Source organism: Marmota flaviventris, chromosome 10 (assembly GCF_047511675.1).
Source record: "Marmota flaviventris isolate mMarFla1 chromosome 10, mMarFla1.hap1, whole genome shotgun sequence".
Lineage (NCBI taxonomy): Eukaryota > Metazoa > Chordata > Mammalia > Rodentia > Sciuridae > Marmota > Marmota flaviventris.
Window position 1 is genome coordinate 4,804,968 of NC_092507.1, and position 23,190 is coordinate 4,828,157.

Consider the following 23,190-nt stretch of genomic DNA (forward strand, 5'->3'; position numbering starts at 1 on the left):
GGGGGCAGAGCGGCAGCGTGGCTCAGAGCTTGCCTGCGCGGGGCTCCGCTTACAGCCCGGGAAACACGGCTCCCGGAAACGCTTTAGATGCCGATCAGGCCTGGAGCACGCAGAGGGCACCAGCTAGCCGTGTTTGGGAGAGCACAGGTGTGCCGAGAGCCAAGAAGCCATCAGATTTGGTTCCAGGATCCGGAGTGCCACCCAACGTCGCAGCCAAGCACATTAGCTTCATCACATCTTCACATAAATCACAGTCCTTCAAAGACTTCACAGTTGGATTTCCTGATGTTTCCAAATTTCTCTGCCCTACAGCAGAGTTGTCAGTGCCTTAATCAAAATGTTGTGCTTATCGGCGGGAAAGGGAAACGCGGATCCGCGGCCCTGCCTCACCTGTCTCGAGATGGTCTCCTACCTCAGGTATCGCAGATACCTGTTCCTGAGGCAGATTGGTTCTGAGGATGCCACCTTGATTCTTGCAACCATGCCCTTTGGACAGAAGGGGCCTTCTGTTCAACCTACAGTCTGAGGAATGCCTCTCCAGATAAACACACACAGAAAAAAAAAAAAAATGAGCTGGGCACAGAGCCGCACGCCTGTAATCCCAGCAGCTCAGGGCTGAGACAGGAGGTTCACAAGTTCAAAGCCAGCCTCAGCAAAGCAACTCAGTGAGAACCTGTGTCTAAATAAAAGAGATGCGGCTCAGTGGTTGAGTGCCCCTGGGTTCAGTCCCCGGTACCCACCCCCCAAATTAAGATGTCTGATAGAACTCCCGATATGTTTCCAAAGATCCTCCCTGTCCTCTGTAACCCCTTCCATAGTAGTTAGAATATAGATCCCGCTGCTAGGGAAAGTACAGTGGCTTCAATAAAACAGAAGCATATTTCCCTCTCACATAATTTGCAGTGTGGGGTTGATGTGGCCGGTCCCCGTGAAGGCTCCTTCCAGCTGGCTGCTCTGCCATTCTCAGGGAGTTATTCTCTTTTAATGATCCAAGTGGCTGCTCCCGCTCCTGCCATCACAACTTCATTTCAGTCAGTGAGAAGGGGAGAAGAAAAAGTGGAGGGTGATCTTCTTCCCTTTAAGGATGAGTTCCAAAAGGTACATACATAATTTCCACTCATATGTCATATGGTCACTCCGGGTTGCAAAGAAATCTGGGAAGTGTAGTCTTTTGCCAAGCACTTTGAGGAATAAGGTTCTGCGCGTGGGTGATTCAGGGCGGAGCAGAGCTGCGCTCAGCCTGTGGCTTCGTCTTCCTGGCTCATGGTGTACAGAATCGCTCATCTCGGTTCAAGGCCTGGGATGATCGTCTGGGGTCCCATCTGACTACTGGAGTCAGCTGAAGTTCACACGGCTCACCCTGGGTGTGCCAGGGCCTCTTCCAAGGCAGCTGGCTGGCGAGCACCAGCTCTGCAGCCGGCTCACTCCCCGGTGTGAGCGAGGCCCAGGCGGGTGCCGGTCTCCCTCCTGGGTCAGCCTCCAGGAGACGACCCAGTGGAGGCTGGTCTCAGCCGGGTTCTGTGGCCTGGTTCTGCCAGGCCGGGGGGAAACTTGGCCAGAGGTTCTAGGCCGCTGCCCCCACCTTCCGGAGCCCAACCTCCCCTCTGAGAGCAGGTGGCCTTCTGCCCTGGCCTGTTTCTTGGCAGCTGGACCAGGACAGACATGCCAGCCACCTCCCAGCCAGCAGGGGGTGAGGATGCATCAAGTGAGGGACAGGGGCGTGGCTCCAATGTTGTGTCCACAGCCCTCCCAAGTGGTGAGCCTGCCCAGCTGTGCCCACCTAGGCACACTCCTGGAGTGCCCTGGCTGGCTGGCTCTGCATCGCCAAGCAAGGCCTCCCCAACCCCAGACGTCACTGGGCAGATCCGTCCACTCCCCTGGCCCGGGCTCTACCGGACCTTCCTGGACCCTGTGCCCCTCCCGGCCCCGAGGCCTCTGTGTCCTAGGCAGCACTGGGAGGTGAAAGCAGAGCGGTGGCCGGGGAGCCAGCCTGGCCCAGAGGCCTGCACCCTGCCTGCGCCAGGCCACGCCCTCCTGCCTCATGAGCGCACGCCCACCTGCTCACACAGCTGCCCTTGCAGCCACCGGCGTGTACATGCTCAGGAACAGGTGACACACGTGAGCTTGCAGGGAGATGCTTGGTTCTCCGGACCCCACTCCCAGAGCCGCCTGGCCTCCATGCCGGGAGGTCCAGACCAAAGGCACCAGTAGGCCTCGTCACACACCCAAGCGCTGCCCCTGAGAAATGGCTCTCCGGGCTGGGACAGCAGTAAGGGTGGAGGAACTTCCAGGAGCAGACAGCAGCTTGATGGAGCCTCCGGCCTCGGCCAACCACCCCTCCTGGTAGGTGTCCTGGCCTCTCTGAGCCTCCACATCCTCCTTCCTGCCCAGGGATGATGATGGCCCTCAGGCCCCGTGGCCTTTAAATGACATCACAGAGGTAAAGGACAGTGTGTCCAGACGGCAGCCACACCGTGAGAGGAAACCACCCGAAGCCGAGCGCCAGCTGTCTCCAGAGCCTGGACCTGCCGAGCCAGCAGTCAGCTTGTGCCAAGCGCTGCACAGCAGGGGCCACCCAGAGACCAGCTGGACAGTCCCTCGGGGCCTCCTCCAGCCAAAACCAAGCCTCGAGCAAGCTGCCAGAGCTCCTGCCCAGTCGCCCAGTGCTAGACCCCAGGGAGGTGCCAGCGGGAATGCCAGGCCCTGCCCTCAGGGAGCCCAGAAGAGGCGGTGCCAGCTAGCGAGCCCAGCACGGTGGGCACTGCGGGCAGAGCTGGCAGCCCTGATATGACGCAGCACCCTGGGGCTCGGGGACATCCTGACAGAAGGAGGGCCCAGCTCTGGCCTGAGAAGCCCGTGGGATTTGGGAGCACACCAGAGGCCAAAAGGGGCTCCAGGCAGGGACACAGGAAGGAGGAACAGAGGGAAAGCGAACAGGAGGGGCAGCAAGAGGTGATGGGCCTGTCAATCAGGCTTACAGGGCTGGGCAAGAAGTGCGGAGGCCACGTTGGATGTGAGGGTGGACGGATGAGGGGTGTGAAGGCGGAAGGGATGGGGAGCGTGAGGGGGTAGAGGCCATGGAGTATGTGGGGGTAGAGGCCATGTGGGTGTGCGGGGGGCCCTGTTAGGTAAGGGAGGGAGGTCATATTGGGTGTGAGGCCACTGAGGCCATGTTGAGTGTGGGAGTGGCGGCCATGTTGAGTGTGAGCTGGAAGGTCCAGGTTGAGTGCGGGGGTGGAGGTCAGCCATGTTGAGTGTGAGCTGGGAGGTCCAGGTTGAAAGGGGGTGAATGTCAAGCTGATGACGAGGTAGCTTGGTGACAGCTTGGTGACAGAGGCATTGTGAATGTGGGTCTTGAGGGTGCTGTTGTGGCTCCCCCGAGTCCTCAGTTACCCCAGTCCTTTGTCTTGGCTGCAGCCTGTGGTGTTCCAGGTCTCAGCCCCTCTCCAGGCTCTCCCAGAAAGAGCCCCCTCTAGCACAGCGCAGTAGGGGGGCAGCCCGCGTGGCTGTGGACGGGACTCCCTGGCTGAGCCGTGCTGCAGCAGTAGAGAAAGGAGACAGAGGCAGCTGTCCCTCCCTGGAGCTGCTGGCGCCCTGGAAGGCCAGAGGCCAGCAGAGCAGTGTCCAGAGCCCCTCCCTCTGCTCTGCCCGAGAGAGACCTGGCTGGTGCTAACACCCAAGCCTTGGGTTGTATATTCACTTGTGCTGCTTTTTATGATTTTTCAGACAAAAGACCAAAGATTCGGTAAGGGGGGCTGTGTTTATTTGTTTTGCTGTTTTGCTTAGATTGTAATCCTGGTGATTATAGAATATCAAGAAGTAAAATCAACAAAGGCTTCCCTTTCCTGGGCCTCCCCAAACCCGTTCCTGGTCGGTGAGCGCCACCTGGTGGCTGGTGACAGCAACAGGGCTCAGCGACGGGCCCAGCTCTCCTCTGGACCTGGGCTCTGGAGGTGGAAGGGCCATGAGGGCCAGCTCTGAGATGCTGGGGTGGTGGGGTTTGAGGAGGGGCTGTGTCCCTCCTTTCCTCCTACTCAGTCCAGCCTCATCAGTCTCCACTGGCTAGCCACAAGACGGGTGGGCAGCGAGCTTGGCCCCTGCCCAGGAGGACCTGTGCCTAAGTCTCCACCAGAACCCATGGGGAAGGAGGGGGTCAGCAGTGGCAATGCAGCTGCCCAGGCAGTGAAGCTGGGGCAGCCCGGGAGAGGCTGCTGTTGGAAAGGGTTTGAAGATTCACTCAGAAATACCGTTGTCCAGCATCCCACCTCGGAGTGAGACTCCAGGGACAGCAACCAGGAGCTCGAAGTCAGGAGTGAGTTTGGGCACTGCCCCTGGGGCCCAGAGGAGCCAGCTGTGGCTTTACCCCCAAATCTATGAAGGCACAGCAGAGCCTGAACAGCTGGTGGCTCTGTGGCGAGAGCAGGGATCCACCTGGGAACCACCTGGGCAGGTGAAGAGGCAGCCCGGGCCCCAGCCCCGTGTTGACTGCATGTTGGAGCTGGCCCTAGGAGTGGGACGTTGTTAAGCAAGATTCCAGAGCTGGAGACCCCAGCCTAAAGCTGGCTCTGGTGAGAGGCCAGCGCAGCACCCTGTCCTGGACAGCAGGGTCAGCACCTTTAGGGGACACAGGCTTCTGGGAGTCAGCTGGCCCTCACCCCTGGGCAGGGGTAAGCAGGCTGAAGACAACACCGATTTTCTTATGGCAATTCCTGGAGGGTGGCATTGCAAACGTGCACCAAGAGTTAGGGACACAGCTTCCGAGTATTCCAGGACCTCTGAGGTCTTTCCCTGGGCAATGGGTTGAGAGCCACTGCCCTAGAAGTTTCCGTGGGTTGCAGCTGAGGACTCGGTTCTGGTGCTGGGCACTCGTTCACTTGAACACAGGAGAAATTCTAGAGTTTCAATCTGAGCATCAAAGGAAGCACATCTAATCCCCAAAGCAGGTCCAGGACCAGGGACAGCGGCTCCGTCCCCAGGAGCAGAGGCCCAACTCCCTGCCTGGGTCCACTGACCTGAGTCCTGCAGGTTGTCAGGACAGTGCCAAGAGGATTTCCCAGAGAACTTTCCCTGGGTCAGGAGCTGCTGGCACGGATTGGGCAGGGCAGGTCTCTTGCCCTGCTCCTGCCAGGACCCGCAGCTGTCTCCCAGCCTGACTTGGGGGCCAGCCTGGGTTTCCTGGGGGCTGGCTTCCTTTGCTGGCTTGGAGGATCCTGGTTTGTTTTGCAAGCTCCCTTCTCCCTCAGGCTAGGTTCTATTGAGCCGCTGTGGCCTGAGTAGAACTGAAAGAGAAATTCTTCCTTTGATTTCCTGTCTCCTGGCTGCTTGCCATTCTGCGCTGCTTTGCGCTGGGTACCCCTACTGTCACCAGAGGCTTCCTCTCCTCCATTCACCACCTAGTGAGCGGGTAGAGTGGCCTCGATGCTGGGTGCAGCCTGCCTCCACCCTGCCCCTGACTCCGCCAGAGCTGATTCTGAGCACTGCTCTCTACTGGTGGTTTAGAGGTATTTGGAATTGCTGCTAAGGTCTAAACCTTCAGATCTTACGTCTCTCTACAAAGGCTCTGGGCCACGTGGGTACATCCACACAAAAGGGCACACCCCAATAGACGGAGCCTCCTCCAGGAACCACTCTGGACACCCAGAGGACACCTAAGTCCCAGCGCCCAGAGCAGCCTTACAAAAAGCAAGACAGAAACTGTCCAGAATGCACTAGGTCTCCTGTCCCCACTTCCAGTGACCTGGAGGGGCTGGGCAGACGCCATCTGAGCAGGGCTGGAAGGCCAGGCTGTGGTTACACCCAAAGGGGAGAGAGTATCTCAGAGGTCAGAGGCTCCGGAGGTGGAATAGCTTCCCACCTGCCACATAAGCAGAGCCCATCCACGCCCCTACGACTGCGAAAAGAATTCCCAGCCTCCGTGATGGTGCCACTTAGCAAATCAGGAGGACATTCTGAGAGCCTTGAGTGGCTCTGAAAAGCCACATTGTTGGTCTGGTTGGATGGGCTGGGTGGAGACGTTCAGCTAAGGCCACTCTTGATGTCACTAAGCTCCTTGGAGACAACCTGGGATGCCAAGTATGGTGGCAACGGGAGCGCCATCTCCCACATTCTGACTTCCTGATCTTGGAGACCTTGGCCAGCTGCAATCCCCTGGCAACTTCAAAGTTCCTGTCCCTACCCGTCACCTCTGGTCTGTACCACATGAAACTAAATGGCCAGGGTAAGTTCTCAGCCCCCAGCTGTGCCCTGGACCTTCCTCCAGAGGGTGTGTAACCTTGGAACAGAGCCTGGGCCCCTGATGCCCATGTCCCAACAATGCCACCCAACAATTACAAGGTGTGATTCTGGACACGGCTGGCAGGTCCCCACGCACATGGCCAGCACACCGTCCACCTGGGCCCCCCTCAGCCTCTGCACTTCTCGAAATGACGTTTCTGAAAATTTTGTCCTCAGGACCAATAGGAGAAGGAGACCTGAGTGGTGAGATCAGGAAATTGAATGGTATGTGGGTGTCTGGGCGTAAGAAGTTAAATCTAATGAAAATTTCATCCAGTTGAACCAAGAAATCAGAAGCAGGGCCATTCTTCCTGCCAACAAGAATACAGTGAAAATTAAACCAATGTGGCTGCCATTTCCCAGTGACCTTGTTGCCATGGTGACGGCCTTCGACCATCAACAACGAGGAATCCACGGGGCTCATTCACTCCCTGACAGCACACGGCTGCCTCCCCCGCCCGCCTCCGCCACGTGGTTCATAGTGGAGTGACCCCGTGTCCAGGTGTGCACACAGAGAGGCGGAGAGATGGCCACAGCACCCCTTGTCCACCTTCTAGACGGCCTGGTTTGGACAGGAATTCGGTCGCCCTCTGTATGGGTCTTTTGGGGTGGCGGTGCTGGATGAGCCCAGGCTGAAGAGGGGGAAGGAAAGGGCCCCAGGACAAGAGACCACCACTTGTCCTTGTCACCTGCGAGCCACAGCTCCAAGGAATCGCTTCCTCTGCAAAGAAAGGCCAGTGTCAATTACAGCAGGTGCTGCCTGCTCTGTCGCCGTGGAGACCAAAGCCCTGTCATGCTTCCAGATCCTACTGCCCCACAGAGCCAAGGGGACAGGGAGCCCGGCCCTCCCTGGTCCCTGGGGCCCTCAGGGCTGAGGGGGCTCTTTCCAAGGATTCCTTTCTGACCGCCCGTCCAGCTCCTTTCCAGTCTTCCCAGAATGATTTTCAGAGCAGAGGTTGTCATCTTTCTGGGGGCTTCTTTGTCCTGTGGATGCCACCAAATCAGAACCAGTTCATCTGGGTGTCCTTAAAGTCTCTTGGAGAAGGAAGACAGATGAGGAAAGTGACATCCAGAGGAATCAAAGCTCTTCCTGAGGTCACACAGCATGCAAGAAGAGCTTCCGCCACACTGGGGCCTGGCCTGGCCAGCTGGCCGGCCCCCATCGCCCGGGGCTCTTGAATCTAGTCCCTTCTTCCCGCCTAACTCAGGAGCAACAAGCTCAGAGGGTCACCTGGCCATCAGTAGGGCTGCACAGGGTAGCCCCATCAGGAATGAAAGTCTGTGGCTTCCACAGACCAGAGGAGGCTACCTCTCAGCCCCAGTCTATCACTCAGTAGGTCCCCTCCTGGGTCCCCTCCCACCTCCATGCTTCAAGTCCAAGTGAAGAGGCTGTGACTCAGAGCCAAACGCTGCCCCAAATCCCTGCTGCCTGGGATGAAGCCTTCCTTTGGGTTCCTTCCTGTCTAGAAACTCCCCTAAATGCACCCATAACCTGGCACCCAGCCTGCCAGGGGAGGTAGCCAGGACGAACCTCTAGGAGACCCCAGGCTGCTCCAGCCCCGAGCCTGCAGGCCTGAAGCCTTGCTGAGCCCTCTTTCTTCCTCAACCTCCCATCTCCTCCGTGAAACCTCGGGGCCCAAAGGGGGAGTCCCTCTGCCCTGATCTGGGTGGCTTGGCCAGCTGGGCTCTGCTCATTAGGGCCTGGCTACCCTCCTCCCCAGCCACAGGGTGGGACCTGGCCCTCTGGAGACAGCTCTGCACCCTTTTAAGCAGAGGGAGTGGGAAACAGGATGGTCTCCCACACGGGATGAGGCACCTGGCCTGCTCCAGGTGTCCGAGTCCCCAGGGCTGCTGGGGAAGCCAGGCTCCTCTCCAGAGAGAACAGTGAGTCCAGCTGCACACAGAGGGGAATCTCCACCTTCCCTGCCCCCTGGTCAGCTGTTCGGAATTTCCGCACCACCTCTAGGAGCACATCCAGGGAATGTGTAGGCCAGCCCGGCAGCTTAGTGGAAAAGTGAGATTCTGCAACTCCTCCAGCCCCACTGATCTGCTGTGTGACCTTGGGCAAGTTGCATAACTTTTCTGAGTCTTGGTCTTCACAGGAAAAACATGGAATAATAATTCTGCCTCAAAGTCTCATTGAGAGATTAGTAACATCTCTGTCCATGGTTCTCAAAGAAGTGTGCATCCAAACCCCAGAGGACCAGAGTTTCTGATCACTGGTCTGGGTGGAACCTGAGAATGTGTATTTCTAACATCCCAGGTAGGGGAGGCCACCCCTGGAGAACCACAGCTCTGCCTGAGACCGCCCAGCCCAGGGCACTGCCCACTGTCGAGGTGTCATTAGGGGTGCAGATTACTGCCATTTCTTTTTATACTGGAGTCAACATCAGCTCACATGGTGCCTGGCACAAGGTGTTCAGTAAATATCATTGGTTTGCTGTTGGTGTGATCAAGAGAGGAGGTCCCCTTACAGCTAGCTCACTGCAGGGGTGGGGGAGAATGAACTAACATAAAGGAGGGTGCTAGAGAGGGCGCGCGGGGTTGAGACCCTGGCCGTGCACACCTTCCTTCAACCAACCTTCATTGAGCATCTACTATGTGCCAGGCATGGTTTTAAGCTTGGGGGACAGCACAGTGAACAGTTCAGCAAGTCCTGATGCAGACTCCGGCTCCAGTGGGGATGGTGACCAGAGGTGGGTACAGGGAGGCTTCCAGGAGGCGGTGGGGACTTGAGCTGGGCTGTGCTAGAATGGCAGGATCTAAGGTGGTAGAGGAGAGGGACATCTGAAAGACCCTATTGTCAGGGTCCCTTGAGCTGCACGCATGTGTACACACACACACACACACGCGCGCGTGCGCAGGTGTGCAGAGCACGGGCCGGGCAGGGTGAGTCTCTCCCAGAGGCTGGCAGGGCTCCAGCCAGACAGCCCCAGCGAGCTGAGGCCAGGGCCCAGTGGGGCCTCATTAGTTTGCCTGCATGGTGTGAGTATCTCCTCCAAACCCAGGTTGAAATTTGATCCCCAGGGCAACTGTATTGGGGGGAGGCCTAAAGAGAGGAGTTCTGGGAATGGATTGAGGCCACCATCAAAAAGGACTCCCAGGAAGGGGTTCTCTATGTGTGCCCTTCCCCCACGGGATGAGGCTGAAAGAAAGCCCTCGCTGGGTCCCGCACCTTGATCTTGCACTTCCAGCCCTCACAGCTATGGGAAGAAAGTTCTGCTGATTATAAATCTCCGTCTGTGGTATTCTATCACCCAGCCCAAAACTGGCCAAGACACCGCTGCGACAGAACACCTGGACAGGGGCTGAAGCAACAAAAACGTATTGTCTCACGGTTCTGGAGACTGGGAGCCCAAGGTCAAGGTGACATTGGGGCTGGTTTCTGGTGAGGCCTTGCAAAGGCCTGCCTTCTCATGTCCTCGCATGGCCTTCGCTCTGTGCACAGGAGCCCCTGGCGTCCCCTCCTCTTCTCCTACAGACACCAGTCCTGTTGGATAGGGGACCCCCCTCAGTGACCTAAAGACCTGTGCCACACTGGGGTCAGGGCTATGAATGTAGGGTAAAGTTCAGTCCATCACAGGGGGAAACGGGGGTGTGCCTGCTTCGTCTGTGTGCCCGACACCCTCCACCTCTTCCCAAGAGCCGGGGAGGGAACAGCCGTAATCCAGAGGCCTGGCTGCAGGCTGAGGCTGCACCTTCGCTCAGCCCTCTCTCCCCAGCGGCTGGTGGCCTCTCGGGTAGAGTGTTCATGGAAGATGCTCTCCAAAGACGCCACACGCTGCTGCCGTTGATTTCATTCTGATTATTCGTGTTAGAGAGAGGGCCGCTACCTTGCTGCAGGTCATAATGAGAGTAGACATCACGAACAGCCAGGTCAACACTAGAGTGGGCAGGAGGGTCCCTGCACCTGCCACCCAGCCTTCCATCCTGTCACTGCCATGCTGTAGACAGTCCCATCAGAGACAATGTGTTCCCCAGGCTGCATCCCCAGGCAGCAGGGGGCAGCTGGGGAGCCACCAGAGGGAGCTTTGAAGGTGCCCAGCATGCAGTTTCCTGGTGGCCAGTGGGGCCCTCCTGGACACCCCTGCCCTATAGAGGCCCACCCATACCGAGGCCAGCTTATCACCCGCCCCCGACGCCTGGCACCTGCTCTCCCCTGCCCCTGCCTTCCTGGGGACACAGGTCCATCTCTACCCCCAGCTTGGCCCAGGGACCACTGGAAGCTAAGAAAGGGTCCCTCTAAGGCTTTGTTTCAAGCCAGGCTGGAGCACACTGTCCTCCCAGACCTGGCAGGCCGCGTCCTGGAGCGAAGTACAGTGAGCAGGAGGGGACACACAGGACCCAGAGCCGCCAGAGGCTTATTTTCCCAGGAACCCCTTATCTCTTTCCATGCTGCCCTTAAGTGACACGTCGTGACCTCACGTTTGATCCAGTGGGCTTTGGTGAGGTTTCCATTTTGCTGCTTTTCCGGGAGGGAGGCCCCGGGAAGGAGGCCAGGGTGCGTGTTTATTAACCTTCCTTTCATGACGCGCCTTCTTCCCCTAGAAATCTCCTTCCCGCTGATTCATTACGTGTCGGGAAGCCAAGCGTGACATGTTAAAAGCCGTCTTGATAGTACTTGATATTCAGTACTAACAGCTCACCGCCTCAGAGGAGGGGGCGGGGGGAGGGGGGCGATCTGCATATTGGATGTGCCAAGACAGTGGGTGATTTGCATTAAGCATCCAGAAAGTCTCTGCTCACAATCTGTCACCCTTCGCTGGGTTTTCATTTTATAACCTTCACAACACAAGGAAGAGAGCAGGAGGCAGAGAGGGTGTGGACACTGCACCCCCAGCGGGGGCCGGAGGAGAAACAGGACTGAGCAGTGGCTGTCAGAGCAGAGGCACGGGGCAGAGGTGCCCGGAGATGCTCCAGCCCAGGGGAGGAGCGAGCAAGGTGTCTACAGGGAGAGAAGCAAGCCCACCTGACCCCAAGACCCTTGGCTGGGGTGTGGCCAGGGGGCCAGAAGCCGGCACTGCAGCTGCTGAGAACAGCTCATCTCTCCAGAGAGCCAAGTTCAAACCCCCGGGGAAGTTCCCCTGAGAACATCTGGCCTGGCTTTGTAATGGGCATGTGCTCAAAGTGCCCACTGGTGGAAGCTCCCAAGGGCAGGCGGTTTTGCTCCTGGCCTAGCAGGCCCTCCTGGGTTTCATATATATATAAATGCCTGCAACACTCCAGACCAAGGACATCAGAATCTCTGGGTTAGGGCCTGGGCACAGCCAGGGTCAGCCAACGACGGACCGACTATGAACTGGTATGTGCTAGAAGCAGCGGGGAGTCTCAAGTTCTGCTCTCCAACCCCTGGATGTGACATGGGGTGTCATCGCCCCCTCCTCCGAGCCTCTGTTTTCTCATCTGTAAATGAATCTGAAAAGGTCCTTGACCAAGGAGGGCCCTGGGCAGGGGCCAGGCTGGGAGCCCCTGACCCATCACTCCTGGTTCCTCGAGGCCCTTTGGGCTGTTATCGGTCCCCTGTATTGGATTTCCAGGGAGAGGGTCATTTGCCAATAGAGCTCTGTAGCTGTGATGAGGGTCCACAAGCCCTGGCCTGGGCCTCCCCTTCCGACACTTGGGGACGAGTCCCTTGGAGAACAAACGCAAGCAGCCTCGCCAGCAGAACCAAGGCCTCCTGGGCTGCTGGAGAATCCCTCTGGGGAGCCCAAGACAGGACAGTGGTTTCCCACTGACAGAGAGGCGGGCTGTAAATGCCACCATCCCCCACACTCACCCATCACCTAAGGCGCTGAAGAGGTGAGCACATCTTCAGAGCAGGCGGCCGGCAAGCTGGGAGTCAGGGCCACTCAGCTCCCCTCCCCATTCTTCTCGTGGGGACGGGGTGAAGGTGCTGGAAATAGGGCCCTGCAGACGTCCAGCGGAGCAGAGGGCAAGGAGGTGAAGAAAGCGCTGGGGGATTCCTGCCGGAGCACACCACGCTCAGGTTTCCTTTCCTTTGAGAGACCGCTGAGGATCTAAATGAAGGCACCAGGAGAAACGGAGGCCAGAGACCAACGGCTGCCACAGAGATCCGCCACAGTGTTCCAAGGCTGAGCCTGTGCAGATCTCACAGCAAGAAGCTCCTTCCCAAGTCCAGTCTTCCCCAGCAGGGCGGCCCCGCCCCACCTCCAGGGGCTGCAGGGGGCCAGAGTTGCCCTGAAGCCCCAGCACAGCTATTTCAGATGGCCAGTGGCCAGTTAGCATTGAGGCCCCCACTGTGGCAGCCTTGGGGGGGGTGCCCTTCAGCCCTGTCCCTTTCTCTGTCCCTCCTGCAAACCCCTCAGGGCAGGGAAGTCTGGGGAGGGCGGAGAGCCAAAGTCTTCCTCTGAGGGGGACAGGCCTCCTCCCAAACACTCCTGGGGCATCACCTGTCCTCCTGCTCACTGGACACCCCACCATCCCCCACCCTCTGAGCCTCCTCCACGAGACCCCTGCAGTCTGCGGAGGTCCCCCGGCCTTGCTCCTTTTCTCCTCCACTTGGCCTCCCTGGAAGAGACACCTTGTGCCCTTGGCCTTTGGGAAAATGAAAGCGAAACTCCAGGTGGTGTACCCCATGGGGAAGGGAAAGGGAGCCAGGGGGAGAGTCCAGAGTTCCGATGGAGCAGGAGACCAGCGGCAGGGCAGCCCGGCCTCTGCCACCCTCCCCCCTCATCTGCTCACTGATCCTCCCTGAGCCAGGCCCCCAGCAGAGTGGGCTGCTGTCTAGTAGGGCCCGTTGCCACCCTCAGCCCCTCATAGGGCTTCCCCTGTCACTGCAGCCTCTGACGCCCCTCTGTCTGCCTCCGCCCTCTCCACAGTCCATGGCATCAAGTGGACCTGCAGCAATGGGAACAGCAGCTCAGGCTTCTCGGTGGAGCAGCTGGTGCAGCAGATCCTTGACAGCCACCAGACCAAGCCCCAGCCCCGAACCCACAATTGCCTCTGCACCGGCAGCCTGGGTGAGCGGGGCCCCGGGGGGCAGGTGGGCACACCAGGCCCAGGGCACTGCTGCTGTGTCCCGGAGGGAGAGGGCACCAGGAACCAGGCAAAACCACTGTGCCATCCTGGCCCTGCCCTGCACAACTGGCCCATCAGCCCACTTTGGGCAAGTGAGACCCGTTTTCAAAGAGTCAGGCTCCCTCGAGGGATGGGCACGGAATGGTGGACAGCAGCACTGGGGAGAGGAGATCCTGGGGCCCGGCCACGCACTGCAGTGCCTCCCAGGCCCGGGTTCTCTAGGATCCTCAGCATGTGCCCAGGTCCCCAGTGCGAGGTTTTTCAGGGACATCTGCCCTGAGGCAATGGGACCACTCAAGCTAAACCTCTTTCTTTAACCTCTGCCTCCTCCAAGATGCTAAGGCGCCCCTTGCCCTCGTCCTAATGGGCCGGCTTGTCTGATGATGGTATTTGCTCTTTGGAATGTGCTTCTCTGCTCCCTTGGCTGCCTTAATTAGATACTTCCACAGGAGGGTCGGGTCACGGCCCTGCAAAGTCTCTGTGCATTCAGGAGTCTTGATGGTGAGACTGTAGCAGAGAATCCACCCTTTCATCAAAAGCTAAGTGACCCTTATCAGACAGACTGAAAATCCTGACTGAGTGGGTCCAGAGGCTGTGGGGGAGGAGCCACAGCCAGACTGGCCAGAGTTCCGAGGCGCTCTGCTCTGGGGCTCTTTCCTGCCTGATGGGGGGTGGGGAGGCAGGGGGCTGTGTTCTAGCTTAGGACTTAGAAGGGTTTTTGTCCCCCAAAGAGCTGAGGACAGACCCGGGCTGAGCCGAAAGGCAGGGAGGAAAGCCTGAAGTAACTTTCTGCCTCTGGAGCAGGGGGCAAAACCATCCTTGGTCCTGGGAGCTGAGAGCCACCCAGAGGGAACACCTTCTCTCCACCTCCCCGTCAGCCTCTGGCTTCTAGTCCCCAAGGGGGGCAAGCCTCCTAATTGAGCACCTAAAGGGCCAGGGCGTGCCACCGCATTGCACGGCCAGAAACAGTGTAAGAAGCTGGAGTGGGGGTAGGGACGCAGCTACCGTCCCCGGGCTGAGCCCCTCTCCCCAGTGAGAGCCCGTGCGGGTGAGAGGTGCCTCTGTCCGGTGGCTGAGAGGACCTTCCTGGAGGCAGCATGCTCAACCTCTCCTTCCCAGCTTCCCACATGCCAGACACTTACTCTTTGAAAAGAGCCGCAAAGATCTTGCCCTCTGGTCTTTGGAGGAAGGCCCGGTAAGCCCAGGAGGGCCCCAAGACTAGGGTAAGTGGGCCCAGGGCCCCAGTGTCCAGGGGCAGGGTCCGTGGCCTGAGTGGGGTCCTAGCCAGGTCCCCAGTGCTCGGTGCAGGGCCTGCCACAGGCCCCCGCTGACTCTCTCCATGTGTGCGTGCGTGTGCTTCCAGGAGCGGGCAGCAGCGTGCACCACAAGTGCAACAGTGCCAAACACCGCATCATCTCGCCCAAGGTGGAGCCGCGGACCGGGGGCTACGGCGGCCACGCGGAGGTGCAGCACAACGATGTGTCGGAGGGCAAGCAGGAGCACAGCCACAGCAAGGGCTCCAGCCGGGAGAAGAGGAACGGCAAGGTGGCCAAGCCCGCCCTGCTGCACCAGAACAGCACCGAGGTCTCCTCCACCAACCAGGTGGAGGTCCCCGACACCACCCAGAGCTCCCCGGTGTCCATCAGCAGTGGGCTCAACAGCGACCCGGACATGGTGGACAGCCCCGTGGTCACAGGCGTGTCTGGCATGGCAGTGGCCTCCGTGATGGGGGGCTTGTCCCAAAGCGCCACAGTGTTTATGTCAGAGGTCACCAACGAGGCTGTGTACACCATGTCCCCCACCGCCGGCCCCAACCACCACCTCCTCTCGCCCGACGCCTCTCAGGGCCTCGTCCTGGCTGTGAGCTCCGACGGCCACAAGTTCGCCTTCCCCACCACGGGCAGCTCGGAGAGCCTGTCCATGCTGCCCACCAATGTGTCTGAAGAGCTGGTCCTCTCCACCACCCTCGACGGTGGCCGGAAGATTCCAGAGACCACCATGAACTTTGACCCCGACTGTTTCCTCAATAACCCAAAGCAGGGCCAGACCTATGGGGGCGGGGGCCTGAAAGCCGAGATGGTTAGCACCAACATTCGGCACTCGCCGCCCGCCGAGAGGAGCTTCGGCTTCACCAGCGTCCTCGCCAAGGAGATAAAGACCGAGGACACCTCCTTCGAGCAGCAGATGGCCAAGGAGGCCTATTCCTCCTCCGCAGCAGCCGCAGCGTCCAGCTCCCTCACCCTGACCGCCGGCTCCAGCCTCTTGCCGTCGGGCGGCGGTCTGAGTCCCAGCACCACCCTTGAGCAGATGGACTTCAGTGCCATAGACTCCAACAAGGACTATACGTCTAGCTTCAGCCAGACAGGCCACAGCCCCCACATCCACCAGACCCCCTCCCCCAGCTTCTTCCTGCAGGACGCCAGCAAGCCCCTCCCCATTGAGCAGAACGCCCACGGCAGCCTAAGTGACTCTGGGGGCAACTTTGTGATGCCCACGGTGAAAACGGAGGCCTCGTCCCAGACCAGCTCTTGCAGCGGCCATGTGGAGACGCGGATAGAATCCACTTCCTCCCTGCACCTCATGCAGTTCCAGGCCAACTTCCAGGCCATGACCACGGAAGGGGAGGTCACCATGGAGACCTCACAGGCGGCTGAAGGGAGCGAGGTCCTCCTCAAGTCTGGGGAGCTGCAAGCCTGTGGCTCAGAGCACTACTTGCAACCTGAGACCAACGGGGTGATCCGCAGTGCTGGCGGTGTCCCCATCCTCCCGAGCAACGTGGTGCAGGGACTCTACCCGGTGGCCCAGCCCAGCCTCGGCAACACCTCCAACATGGAGCTCAGCCTGGACCACTTTGACATCTCCTTCAGCAACCAGTTCTCCGACCTGATCAATGACTTCATCTCTGTGGAGGGGGGCAGTGGCACCATCTACGGGCACCAGCTGGTGTCGGGGGACAGCGCAGCGCTCTCACAGTCGGAAGATGGGGCGCGTGCCCCCTTCACCCAGGCGGAGATGTGCATCCCCTGCTGCAGCCCCCAGCAGGGCAGCCTGCAGCTGAGCAGTGCCGAGGGCGGGGCCAGCACCATGGCCTACATGCACGTGGCTGAGGTTGTCTCAGCTGCCTCAGCCCAGGGCACCCTGGGGATGCTGCAGCAGAGTGGACGGGTGTTCATGGTGACCGACTACTCCCCAGAGTGGTCTTACCCAGAGGTAAGCTGTCGCTGTTACCGCCACCTCCTGCCACTCACTCCACCTGCCCTGGGAGTTGGGGGGGGGGAGACACAGGGCAAGGGAGGTTCACTTGCATGTGGCCACCCTTGGATGAAGTTCTGGACCACAAAGACAAAGCTGTTCCCTCCCTCTGTCCCCACGGCAAGTGGTCCTCAAACTTCCCTGGAACAAGTAGCTTTCAAACCAGGGGAGTCTTTGGAAGTGAAGTGCCATCGCAGTCTAGCCAGAGAAATCTTCTTTTCTTTCTTTCTTTCTTTTTTTTTTTTTTAAGGGCCCAGGTCTGCTTTTAAAGCACTCAAACGTCACCATCATAGGTCATCTGGGTCATTCGTACCCATTCCTCTTGCTTTGCTTCACTCAACCAAACTAAAAAGCTCTCATCAAAATTGAAAGGGAGGGCCCAGCTTCAGTATACCCACCTGCAAGATCCATGTGACGTCTACAAAGTCAAAGATATGTCAGAGACCCAGACTCCGACCTGCGCCCTCTTTTCCCACCGGAGAGCTGACTCCATTTCTGGGGACTGAGTTTGAGAATCACTGCTCCAAAGAACAGGACTGCAGGAAAGTCCAGGTCTTGGCTCAGTGGCACAAGTATTTAAGGAGAAACCTTTGCTTTCTCTCTAAAGTGGGATGGGACAGGAAGGGGGCTCAGCTCGTTCTAAATACCCTGTGCACAGCCTGTGCTCCCTGGCTCCCAGCCTGCTCGCCTGGTGCCTGCAGAGCAGCCCCTGGGGCCAGGAGCGGACCCTTCCTCCCTTGAGGTGGCTGCCCATAGTTCCATTGGTTCTATAGCCACATTCCATAGATGCCATAGAGGGGGCTTCTGCCAGGGGACATCAAGGGAGAGGCTCACACTTCTTCCCTTCTGGAAAACCCAAAATAAGAAGATCTATATCGAAAGGCCCCCACATCTCAGAGAGAGATGGCAGCGGCCCAGGTAGGGGCCCAGCCTTAGCACCCTGTCTAGACAGCCCAGGCAGCATATTTATAAAAAATGGAGAGCGACGTGTGTGTGTGTGTGTGTGTGTGTGGTTAGGAGCATGGGGCTGGGGCCAGACAGTCTAAATTCGACCTGGCTCCACGCTTACTATCTGGTGATCAGCAGCAGCAGCCTCCCTGACTCTAAAATTGGAGCACTAGGGGCTGGGGACCTAGCTCAGTTGGTAGAGTGCTTGCCTACTATGCACAAGGCCCTGGGTTCAATCCCCAACACCATTAAAAAACAAAAACATAAAACTGGAGCACGAATATCACACTGTGTTGGTGTGAAGACTCATTCTGCACAGCACCTGCCTCTTCTGTCCATCTCCATTTGGTCCCACCCCCTGGTGCGAGCTTTCTCCTAGTGCAGCTCAGTGTGACCCCGCTTATGACCCCCTGCTCTTGTCTGTGACACTGAGGTCAATGGCATCTTCATTGTGCCCACCATGGTTCCCACCCAAAGGCTGAACAGGCATCTTGCCCCCACGTGAGCATTTGCAGGGATCCGAAGGGAGGGCCAGGACCGGGTGTGGTGGGAAGACAGAGCTGTCCTCTAATCTGACTCTTTGAGACCTGACTCTCTGGACCTCAGTTTCCTTATAAATTCACAGTTAAGAGGAGTGGACTTGGGCAAGCCAGGTCCTAGGACCTGGGAGATTTGGCCTTCAGGATGTCTGCAGGCTCCCTGGAGCACGCACCTTGCAGGAGCCAGGAGGGGACAGTCTCCTCTTGCCCCAGTCCCTGATCTGTGAGCACAGGTCCCCAGCTGGATCCAGCCACACTCCAGCCTCCTTGGGCCTGTCAAGCTCTGGCCAGAGGGGCGTTAGCAGGCCTGGTCCCTCCATTGTTCAGCGACCTGCACATCCCTGAACTGAACCTTGTAGAGTCAGTTCAGTGGCTCACCACGCGAGGGCGCCCCAGGAACGGCCAAGAGTGGCAGTCGAGAGCATCCAGCCCTGATTTTCCAGAAACTCTTGATGCTTCCCGTTAACCAGAAACAAAAGCAGTCATTTGATTTGGAAAATGACCCTCTAGGACCCCAGAGTGGCCACGTGGTGAAGCCTCAGAGACCGCCAGCAGCTCTGATGGCCACTTGCTCTTCACCAAGCTCTTCCACCAGGACACTGGCTCCAGGCCAACAGCAGTGGTCACCCTGTCCTCCACTCAGAAAGAGACAGCACCTTCTCCCCTGACATTTGAGTCCCCTCACAGCCCCCTCACCTGCATCTTCACCCCACATCCTGTCCCCTTCCACAGCCAATAAAGACGCTGTGTGGGCGCTGACTGCGTCCGGAGCCCCATTGCAGCCAGGCTCTGCCAAGCTCTGAGGGGGCTCTGCAGCAAGGCGTGTCTCTGGGGCCGCTCTTCCTAGTCCTGAACTCAATGTTCCTTCCTGCTCCACCCAGCTCCAACCGCAAGGTTCCCCAGCACACACCTAGCAGGAGTGCCACAGCTGGGCTCTTCTCTGGGTGTCCCTCCCTCCCCAGCACGGCTCCCATTGCTCCTATTCTCTGCCCACCGCCAGCTGCAGCTGCGTCCCAACACACACTCTCTCACTCCCCCACCCCCACAGCACTGCCCCTGTGCCCCAGTGTCAACCCCATTGGCATCAGAAACCCGAGTCCTTTATCTCAGGACTCCCAGGTCACGGAGGCCTCAGATGGCATCTACTGCTCCCTCCCCACCCAGCCCTCCTGCGTCACCTCCCACCACTGACTCTTGACGCACCAGGCAGAAGATGCGGCAATGAGAGCCCTAGGGCAGGCTCATCACACCATTCAACACCAGGAGGCTAGCGGTTGCTATGGGAACCATCCCCTGAACGGCTGGATGCTGAGGCGCCCTGCGGCAGTTTCCATGGAGAAGGTCCTGATGTTCTCCAGTAATTTCTGCAGTTCTTTGTTCCCGGCAACAGCCCCAGCGTCATGCTAGCAGCTGCAGATGGGGGTTATCTTTTTTTTTTTCCCTTCTTCTTCCTTTTTCCATGGTAACTGTCTCTGGCCTTTTGAAACCACTGCTCTTGCACCTCCAGAATTTAGGGGGGTAGTTCCCTGAGATGGCCTTCTGGTGCTTCTCGAACACCCCCACCCCCACCCCGGGCATGCACTCCTGGGACCCTGCCCCACAACTTCAAGCTCCAACTCTTCCTATGGAGCCATATATCAAAACCAAGGAATGTCAGGGCCAGACATTTACAAAGGGTAAAATGCCACCCAGAGTGGCTAAGCCACTTGCCTGAGGACACCCAGCTATTGAGGGGCAGGGATAGACCTTCTGCTTCTGAGTCTCAGTCCTGAGCCCCCTCCACTGCCCCCAAACTTTAGCTGCCTGTTGGTGAAGTGACCTCTTCAAAGCCAGCACAGCCCAGAGGAAGGCACAACCAGGAGCAAGGGGCATGAACCCCTTCCACCCTTGAGAGCAGGTCTCTTCTGCCCGGCTCCAGGGAGGCCCCTCCTCCTTGGAAAGGCCTCCAGCTGCTCCTGATCTGTGGCCACCCCTGGGCCAGCTCTGTGCTCCACCAACAATGAGGTGGGGGCCTGGGCAACAAGATCTGTGTGGAGGCTGGGACAGGGACAGGGATGGTCAAGGCCAAGGAGATACCAAGCAAGAATGAGTGACAGAACAGGAGAGAGTGTCTGGCTGGCCCGGGGCAGCAGCGGGGAGAGCTCCCCCGTCCTGGAGTGGTGGGGAAAAGGATTCAGGCCACCCCTGTTCGCCCTGCCGCCGCCTCCTGGCCTCTCAGCCTTCTCCAGCCTGGACACCAGGTGGCGCACTCCGCCCTGACCAGCCACTCTCCGCCCCCCTGCGGGGAAAGGTGTTTACTTGTTTGGGGGTGGGGTGGATGAGCCTCTGGGGTGGGTCCACCCAAGGTTAGTCAGGAGAGCCGGAGGCCTGCGCCCCCGCCCTCTGCACCCCCGGGGAGAGCCTCCCTCCACCTTGAGTGACCAGCCCCTCTTCTCGGCTAAGCCGTAAGTAGGGGACCTATAGCGCCTCGTCCTCCGGGGCTGGGTAGTGAGGAGGTGCTATTAATCACTGCCGGGAACAACGGCCCTGAAGCAGGTCTGCCCTGCACCGGGACGGGAGGCCACTCTCCTGGCTCTGCGGCAACCCCGGCTGGCCCCAGCAGGAGGTCAGGGAGCACCGAGGCTTCCCCAGGCTCCCCAGCCCTGCGCCCTGGGGTCCCTGGGGGCGGGATCACTCGCCTGTCGCTGGGGAAAGTCATCCGAGGCCTCTCCCAGCCAGGCTGCAGGGTCGTGCCTGCCTGCGCAGTGCGTGGCCGCGGCCAGGGGCTGTCTGCCTGCGTGTGCGGGGCCGTGGCTTCGCACACTGTGAGCTGGTGGCGCTCAGGCCCCAGCTCCGTGCCCCAAACTCTGAGTTCCCCGGGTAGTCAGTCTCTGAGCCCCTCCAGCTCTGAGCCTTTTGTCCGGTTTTCCTGTTTCTGCGGTCTTGCTCCCTCCCTCCCCTTGCTGTATCCCACCTTGTCCTGGAGATCCTGGGTCTCCCCTCAATTTCCCACAAGAACTCTGGCCCCTGGGGTGACACTAAGACACTCAGACCTACTTTCAAAACTCGGAGTTCCTCCATCTCTCAAGTGAACGACACAAAGTCCCCACTGTCCCCTCGGCTTCCTTCTCCACGCCCTTGGTTGACAAGTTCTCAGGTGCATCGTGGGCTGGAAATTCTTGAAAACATTCTGCTCCCTACTGCATGAAACTTTTGAGTTTCACGGAACAGGGTCAGTGTACTGGATGCTGGGACCTCCTGGGGGTCAGGGGAGGGCGGCTCCAGGCCCCCTGCTCTTGCCCTTGTCCTGGAACAATGCCTCTCAAAAGTCAGGGGTTCCTGGATTCCATGGGGCTGTGACCTGGGAATCTGCATGTTTAACCAGCAGACCCCCAGCTGAGCAAGCAGCTGCAGGCGCCTTCCTTATGCAGCATGCCCCGTCCCTCCTCCCTGGTTGGAACTGCATCCCTCTATGGCTCTTGCTCCATCCCTGTCCCTCTCTGTTCCCTTCAGGGAGGAGTGAAGGTCCTCATCACAGGCCCGTGGCAAGAAGCCAGCAATAACTACAGCTGCCTGTTTGACCAGATCTCAGTGCCTGCATCCTTGATTCAGCCTGGGGTGCTGCGCTGCTACTGCCCAGGTAAGAGGGCCACCTCTAGCAGAGGGCTTGGAAGGGCCAAGAGTGTTGGACTCAAGTTGGCTTCAGGGTGACCTTGAGAAAGTCATGTCATTACTCTGGTTTCCTCAGTTGTGAAGAAGTGGGCCCCGGATAGTCTATTATAATGTCAAAGGTTTGAACTTGGGGACCCCATATCGGATGGTGACACCATATATGCTCAACTGGAATCTTGAAGAAAACATAACAAGGAGATGACTTCGGGAGCCAGTAAGCCAGATGATGTACCCAGGACTGGAAGCTGTTATCACCTGGAGCTGGAGCCAGGGGCTGGACAGGAGCTGCTTGTGGGCCACAGGCTACCCCCACAGCAAGGTGTGCCCATGCCTGCCACAGCCCAAGCCAAACAGAAACTCAGAGAGCCTAGACCATGCGTGAACAGGCTCAGTTGTCCGGGGCACAGAGATGTTCTGGAAGTGGGTAGGCTCTGTGGGGGTTGGGCTGCTACACTAAGAATAAAGAGCACAAAGTCCTTGAGGGTTCCATCCGGCATCCACCAGGAGAAGGCACATGCATTATGTCCTTCTGATTTCAGAGCCTCAGTGAGCCCCCAAGAAAGCTGGCCAGGAGCCACTCCATGCCGTCCCATGGCTCTGACCCCGCCCTCACCCAAGCTTCTTCATTATCTGCTTAGCTTGGTGTCTTGTCTGGTCAACTTGCCCTTGACTTCTGACCTTTCTACCTCCCCACCAGTCTGCAGGCTCCACAAGGGCAGGGGCTGTGTCTTTCCTGATCACCATTGTCCTCAGGGCCAGCAGAAGTGCCTGGCCTAACCCAAAAGGGCAATGAAAGTCCGTGAAGGAAAGACTGAGTCTCTGGAAGTTTGAAGGTCATTTCGAAAGCCCTAGTTTTCTCTTCCCTGGGCTGGGTTTGGGAGGATCTCTGTGTTCACCCAGGAGAGTGAACAGAAGAAGCAGAACGAGGAGGCAGGGATAATGAAGGGCAGAGGGTCCACCCCTTGTCATCTGAAGCCATGGAGCTTCCAGTAGAGGGTTGGGTGGGGAGAGGAGTGGGGGCTCCAGCAGGAGCGGAGCTGGCTTGTCCCCCAGATTCCACCTGGGATGGTTCAACTTGTGCCTTAGCTGCCCTGGTGTCTGCTTCTCTGCTGTGTCCCCCAGCACAAGGCTCCTGAGCTCACACTGAGCCCTCTTCTTTTTCTTCTCTCAGTCTGACCTTGCAGCCCACCAGAGCAGATTGCCCCTGCTGCAGAGGCTGGCCTCACCTCCCAGCCTCTGGCTGAACCTCTTTCAGCACCTCTGTCTCCCCACACATCCCAAGCTGATGCTCATGGTGGCCTCCACCTGCTGCCCCCATCAGCCTGGCTCCCAAGGACTCTCAGCAGCCCTGCTGGGCCTGGATAGTACCATCCTGGATGCCAGCCCTGGGCGGGTTGTCCTGACAGTGCAGCAGAGAAGGCAGCATGTTATGAACGTTCACTGACCCCTGCTGCTGGAGGGGACTGGCCTGACCTATAAATAGACGCCA

At 58.7% G+C, this 23,190-nt stretch overlaps 1 protein-coding gene across 1 annotated transcript in view; it reads left to right on the top strand.

The window, feature by feature from the left end:
- Camta1 (calmodulin binding transcription activator 1) overlaps window positions 1-23,190 on the top strand; it is a 764,822-nt gene that overhangs the window by 665,395 nt on the left and 76,237 nt on the right. Inside the window, exons 8-10 of the mRNA XM_027947479.3 lie at window positions 13,113-13,253; window positions 14,675-16,521; window positions 21,543-21,669. Of these exons, the coding sequence (XP_027803280.2) occupies window positions 13,113-13,253; window positions 14,675-16,521; window positions 21,543-21,669 (2,115 nt within the window). The remainder of the gene's footprint in view (window positions 1-13,112; window positions 13,254-14,674; window positions 16,522-21,542; window positions 21,670-23,190) is intronic.